Source organism: Nicotiana sylvestris, chromosome 2 (genome assembly GCF_000393655.2).
Source record: "Nicotiana sylvestris chromosome 2, ASM39365v2, whole genome shotgun sequence".
NCBI classification, from domain to species: Eukaryota; Viridiplantae; Streptophyta; class Magnoliopsida; order Solanales; family Solanaceae; genus Nicotiana; species Nicotiana sylvestris.
Genome location: NC_091058.1, coordinates 22,171,578 through 22,179,148, shown reverse-complemented (window position 1 = coordinate 22,179,148; position 7,571 = coordinate 22,171,578). Strand labels below are relative to the sequence as shown.

At 33.5% G+C, this 7,571-nt stretch overlaps 1 protein-coding gene across 1 annotated transcript; it reads right to left on the bottom strand.

The window, feature by feature from the left end:
- Positions 1-224: 224 nt before the first annotated feature.
- Positions 225-1,586, bottom strand: LOC138883488 (uncharacterized). The gene has a single exon (XM_070164180.1). The coding sequence runs from the start codon at positions 1,584-1,586 to the stop codon at positions 225-227; it is 1,362 nt and encodes a 453-aa protein (XP_070020281.1).
- Positions 1,587-7,571: the final 5,985 nt, after the last annotated feature.

Genomic DNA, 7,571 nt, shown 5'->3' with positions numbered 1-7,571 from the left:
CACCACAAAAAATTAATTTCTATCCATTAGTCATTGACAAGCACGCTTTTGCATACTCTGTTCTCTTGCCATCATTTGTATCTTTTGGTTAAAGGTTCTTTCTAATGTCCATCTCTTTTAGATCATAAAGAGCATTTACATGATCTTTTGTCTTGACAGGAATATCCAAAAGAGTTCCAATTACGTTATCAACTATATTTTTCTCTATGTGCATTACGTCAAGATTATGATGTAATGAATTGTGTTGCCAATAGGTAATTCAAAAAAATTGACTTTTTCTTCCATGGGCCATCATTTGTTCTCTTCCTCTTTTTCCCAAAGACATTATTAATATTTTCTAAGTCATTAAGCACATCAGTTCCCTTTAACAAAGGTGGAGGAGGCCTAAATTCTGTTTTCCCATTGAAAGACCTTTTGTTGGATCTCCATGGATGATCCATTGGTAGAAAAACACGATGATACATATAACACATTTTTCGACTATGTTTAAGATAGCGAGAATTAGTGCCATAATTACAACAAGGGCAAGCCAACTTCCCTTTTGTACTCCAACCAGATAACATAGCATATGCAGGGAAGTCACTGATTGTCCACAAAAGAGCTGCTCGCATTTGAAAGGTTTGATTTCTTGAAGCATCATATGTTTCAACCCCAGACTCCCACAACACGTTTAACTCTTCTATTAATGGTTGTAAATAAATGTCCATGTCATTTCCAGGTGACCGCGACCCAGGTATAAGCAAAGAAAGCATACAATATTCTGGCTTCATGCACATCCAAGGAGGCAAATAATACACCATTAAGATAATTGGCCATGTGCTATGAGATATGCTCATGATTCGAAATGGATTGAACCCATCACTTGCCAAGCCAAGTCTCAAATTGTGAGAATCTCTTGCAAAATCCGGATGTAAGCTATCAAAGTCTTTCCATGCTTGGGCATCAGCAAGATGCCTTAACTTTCCATCTTTAGAATGCTCCTCGTCATGCCACCTTAATGTATTCGTTGTCTTTGAGCACATGAATAGCCTTTTGAGTCTAGGAATTAATGGAAAGTGTCTCAAAGTTTTTGCTGAAACGCGATGAGCTTTTTTAGAACACTCAACCTCGCTATCTGCTTCAGGATATTTAATATATCTGGAAGATCCACAAACATGACAATATTCATCAGCCTTATGTTCATTCCTAAATAGCATGCAATCATTGGGACATGCATCGATTTTTTCATAATCAAGACCGAGATTCTTAACCATAGACTTGGCATTATTGTAGGATAAAGGAATGTTCAACTCGGGAATCTCCTCTTTCAACAACTCTAAAAGAGAAGTGAATGACGCATTGCTCCATCCATGTAGACACTTCAACAAATATAGACGAATTGTGAATGATAATCTAGAGAATCCTTTACAACCAGGATATAGTTCTTGGCTTGCCTCATCAACTAAGTTATAGAATTTATTGGCATCTTCATTTGGACCTTCATAAAGTCCTTCGGCTTGTGCAATATCTCTAAATTGATCATTCAATAACCCATTAATATCATCATACGAGTTAGTTTCATCACTCATGTCACCGTCAACATTCATAGGGATTTCCTATTTTCCGTGATTAATCCATCTTGTATAACCTTGAACAAATCCATAGCATATTAGATGATCATATATTACATTCCTTTGAGTCCAACGAATATTGCAACACTTTACACATGGGCATTGAATTTCCTCGCCTTGAAAATCTCCATAAAGGTAAGCAAATTCTTACAAAGATTGTACCCCATCAATATACTCTTTGCTATACCTTGGTAAATCCATCCAATACTTGGATGGAACATTTGAAACCCTAAAAATCAGATATTAATATCAAATCATCAAATATATAATCATTTAAGTATTATATATACATTACAAATAAATCCTCTGAGTAAGTTTTCAAAATCATATATAATGAAAGATGATAAGAATATCTTACCTAGTCATGACACTTATGTTAAGCCAAACCCAACTTCAAATATATATCTTCCTGGGCGTTGACTTTTGTTCTTGGAGAAAAAAAGTAAAATTAATAGGATCCACACAACAAGAAGATAAATCAACAAGATATTCTTTTGGTAGGGATATAGGATATTACTCAATTGAATAAATACTTATTAGTCCAAAGCTCACATGTTAAATTGACTTCTTTGAGAATCAAGATCACAAAAATTCATGAAAGAATAAGAACAATGAAATCAAAAGAAAAACAGAAAGTGAGAAAACACTAGTATCAAATTCCTATTTAGCAATATTCATATTTTAGGAAGTGATCAAATAGTAGTGTCAAATTCCTTTTTGCCAATATTCTTGTTAACTCTTCAAAAAAATCTCAAACAAGAGAACCAACTTGAGTTAATAATCATTATCTCTAAAACTCAATAAGAAAACTTCTATAAAATGCAAATTATCTACTATTATGCAGTATACACTTCCTGTATCAATGGTTGGTTATACACCCAAGTTTTCATTACAATGGAGAAAGACCATTAACAAGAATGGGAAAGAACATCATGGAGGAGATTACGGCAATGCGAGAAAAACTGGAGTCATCCATACATCACTGTCAATACAAGAAGGATGAAAGTCCAAACTTACAACATGGACATCGAGACTGTGCAGCCCTCATCGGTGTTTATGTCCAGATATAGAGGTCATCACGGGTACAGTGAAACAAATAGGCAATTACATGTACATGACGGGTAACCAAAAGTTCTGGAACAGAAATGTTTTTTGGAATACCAAAACTTTAAGATGGGAATTTGGCAAGGTACTATAGTTTGAAGACAACTAATAAAAGTAGTGAATGCTATTAGCAAGGAAATCCAAATACATCCAACTACTTCAACATAATAAGAATTCGATTCATACAATGGTTTGTCAACTTAAAGGGAATCCAATCGGCTACAGGAGCAAACAACAGGCCAGGACACTGAATTTTGTGTGCGACGCCAACTGTTTGTACTCTATTTTGGACAACAGAGGCTCTATCACCAAGCTAATTGAGTACATTCAGGAAGATGGAATCTCAACAAAAATAACAAAAGCATGGAACCAACTCAGATACATGACAATCACTACATAAATACATTCGACGTATACTACTTGGTTAGATCAAATTGTACGACTAAGTTTGAGTATCACTAACTCAAATTTGGTTATAGGAAATATGTATTACTCTTACCCAATGGGATCAAAAGCACTTTGCCTAGTGGAATTTAAAAAAATAAATAAAAATTAGAGACTTTTTCATGAGATGGGTTTTATCTAAATTAATTTTGTAGAGGCTTGTTCAGTTCTTTCTTTCTTGGAATTAGAAAATTAAAGAAAACAGAGATTGGTATAATATAACTATTTCTAAAAGCTTGAGAACTTACAATTCTAAAAGCAATAGAAGAGCAGCAACCAAGGATGAAGCAAACGTAGAAATAGAAGCAGCAATTGAGGGGTTGGAGCAGTGGTGGCGTTTAAACTGATTTGCTACTTATTCCTGTAGGGTTTTCCAAGTACTATTTTTGCTATGTATTCCTATAGGGTTTTCCAAGTACTATTCGATCTTGGACTTATGAGAATTGGCGGAATATGAAGCGTAATTTTGGTAGGAAATTTTTTGGGAATTTTTTATAAGGAATTTTTAGGGTACGCTTGTAAAGGGTGGTATTTAGTATGATAATATAGCAACCGTCCAAAAATGTTGCAATATAATTTAAAAGCATGGCCAAAATATTTATATTTAGGTAACACTTAGAAAATGTTGTCTTTACAATTAAACGGAACGCTTTATAAGTGTTACCTTAAAATTCGTGACCAAAGACTCTACTCAAAGGTCACGCCTAAAAAGTGTTCCTACATATACTTTTGGCAACACTTTTTGAGTGTTGCCTAAATTAGTGTGGTTGTAGGCCTAAAATGTTGTAGTGAGAGATTTACCTTTTACACATAAAAGATCTAAAAAAATCATTTTCTTAAACCGGACATTATAAAAGGGCATGATATATAAATAGCACGAATAAATTAGGTCAGTTTTAAGGAGAGAGACCAATGGCCCATTCAAATTTAAGGTTGTTCAAAGTCCATTCAACCGGAAAATAATGGGAGAAGTTCAAAAATAGCCAGATTTACAAGTGGTCATTCAAAAAGTTATAATTTTAAAAGTAATCGAAATTTAGCCACGACAAAATATAAATCTGAACGAAAACACTGTTCAAAATCCGGAAAATACTCCAGCATAATATACTCGTGTTCCAGCATAAGTATACTAGAACTCCAACATATTATAATGGAGTTCCAGTATAATATATCGGTCCAGCATAATATGATGGAAGTTCATACACAGGTGCTTCAGTCTCTAGTATATTATGCTGGAATTTTCCACGTGTTGGAGTTCCAGCATAATATGCTGGAAGTTCATACACAGGTACACCGATCTCCAGTATATTATGTTGGACAGGTCCATGTTGCAGCAAAATAGTGGCTATTTTTCAATAACTTTGCAAACACTGACTATTTTTGAATGAACAATCCGAAAACTGGCTAGCTCGTGCTATTTTTACGAAAATAATCATCATTCGGACATAAAAAAATGAGCTTAGATATTAATATACAGACGACCATAACAACATTTTTCAGTGGTCAAACACGAATTTGCAGCTTAAGAATTACTACCTTAGACATTGTTCGTGGAATAATTCAAATTTTCATTTCTAGGAGTTTTTTGGACTAGATTTATTTTCATTTCCTAATATTTGTCTTGTGTAGTGACTAATTAAGTTGCTTTGTGGTAATTACTTAGATCGAATCGAAGTTGCTTTTCCTTTTGGATTTTTCTTTTTGTCCAGAAATAAGCATTAATTATGGTCTTCGAAGAACTGATTCACGTACCACTTTAATTAGCATAAGAAACTTAAATTAGGGAACATACATCATATTTGTGTAAACTATAATCTTCGAAGTATCGATTTGAATACCACTTTAATTAGCATTAGCAACTTAAATTAGAGAACATATATACATTATTGTAATTTAGGTCCGTATAACCAATTAGTACTCACGAGTGCCGTTTGACACACATACTGAGTTATTTCTTGATTTATATATAGAAGCAGGTTTCTAAGCCTGTTTTTATTAAATGGTTGAAATACTTCTATAAAACATGACTCTTCAATATTCTCTATGCCCGCTTATTAATTCAATGCTTGATAAGAGATTAATATATTCACCTCATTATATTCCAGGTTATAAAAAAGCTAATTCATCAAATCAAAGAGTAAAAAGACAATAAGTCCTCTGTGAATTTTGTCTGACTCAAAAGATTCTAAATACGGTGAGACATATATACCTCCCAAAGTGCATATATTTCTGGTCCCAAAACCTGAGACAGCTTCTTACATTTGGATGTGGGTATGAAGCTGTGCATGATCAAGATTAACTTATATAGACCGACAATTTTAAAAGAAAATTACACTATCATCCAAAAGTAATCTACATATAACCATTATTATAAGTTGAAGTTATATATTGTATTAACGGTATAAAAATAGTTATATTATCATGTCAGTACTTATCAAGTAATTACATGTAATCTCTATTTTAGGTATTAGCCAGTAACTTGATAAAAATGATAATTAATATATTATAATAGGTTTAAGCTACAAAACAACATAAAAATCATTACATCATCAGTGCATGTATATAATTACACCACTGATGACTGTCTGCTTGATATTGATAAATCAATGCCTTGGATTCTAAGCTTTACTTTTTTTCTCCTTTGATGAACTCAGCACCACAATGGTACAGTTTGCAACAACATTGTCTGAATTAGCACATAAATTAGCAAGAATATTGTCGGAGAAAATGGGATATAAGTCGAAATATTTCAGAGAAACATGTTTGCCAAATACTTGTTACCTTCGGATGAATAGATATCCAGCATGCCCTCTTTCCCCACAAGTCTTTGGATTAATGCCACACACTGATAGTGACTTCCTCACAATATTGCACCAAGATGAAATTGGAGGGTTGCAGTTAATAAGAGATGGAAAATGGATCTCTGTTAAGCCCAATCCTCAAGCACTTATCATCAACATTTATAAATTTCGATATACTATATATATTAGTGGAAAGAATATTAGTCTTGCTTTATGATGGTGTTTTACAGGTTCTTTTTCTTTTTTACTTCTCTCTCTTTCTTTTACAGCTCCAAAAGTACTTGGAATTAAGAAATTTATTTAAATGAGTAACAACTAACAAAAACAAAAGGTTGCCGACAGCGGATATGGGTCGTGAGGACCAAGTTGGTTCAAGTGGCCCATTAATATTGGCCCATGAACAAATTATATGGAGCTCAAGAGGGTTCTTGCATCTATACCCGGTTTTGGAGTTACAATTGAAGATATAGTCACTTTACAAAAAAAATTGCAAGTCTATCCACTTTACGATCAACTTCAGACTTATCAGGTCTGAAGTTTAAAAAGAAATTGTCTGAAGTGCAATGCACTTAAGGTCAATTAAGTCTAAAGTGCAAAAATTGCACTAAGATGCACTTAAGGTCAAATAAGTCTAAAGTGCAATAAATATTTTCATGCACTTAAGGTCGGAGAGGTCTAAAGTGAAAAAATTGCATTTCAGATGCACTTAAGGCCAAATAGGTCTGAAGTGCAACCATGGTTTCATGCAATTAAGGCCAATAAGTGTGAAGTGAAAAAAATTGTACTTCGGATCCACTTAAGGCCAAATAGGTCTTAAGTGCAATCAACGATTTCATTACTTAAGGCCAATAAGTCTGAAGTGAAAAACTTGCACTTCAGATGCACTCAAGGCCAAATAGGTCTGAAGTGCAACCAACGTTGTCATGCACTTAAGGCCAAATAGGCATGAAGTGCAAACTGTCTAGAAACATAAATTTGTTGTTCGAATTTTAACAATTCAATATACAATTTAACACCTAAATCTACTCCAAATAAGCTCAAATTTGAAACATACCTCCAAATATCATCAAGAACAAACTCCAATCATCAATTTGTCAAAACAACAATAAATCTAACGAACCCATTTTGCAAATTAAGAAAAAGAAGAAGAAAAAACCTTAAGTAATAGTAAAAAAGAAAGCGTCACAACAGCTCACCACTGTAAAACATCATAAACTACCTTAAAATATGTTACAAACACCATATAAAATCGTTGTCATCCGAAGAAGAAGAAGAAGAAGAAGAAGAAGAAGAAGAAGAAGAAGAAGAAGAAAGAGGAGAAAAGGGCCTGAAATTGTTTAAACTTTGGATACTAATTAAAAAATAAATAAATAATGGGTACACGTTAAATGGGGGCGACCAAATAGGGCGCCCCGTGCAATTTTACAGCTCAAGTTGCAAGTCAAACAAAGTGATTTTTACATAAATAGCCGATTGTTTACTTTCTTCGCCGATATATATAAAATATACACTAATTATACACATATTATATATATTGTATATCCGCCTAATATTTTTGATTTAATCGCTTAGGGAGGCAGCTAGTAAATATAGACACTCGTTAAACTTCTTC

What these genes read in the sequence shown, in the direction of transcription:
- LOC138883488 (XM_070164180.1), bottom strand. Translation starts at nt 1,586, where the DNA reads ATGAATGTTGACGGTGACATGAGTGATGAAACTAACTCGTATGATGAT.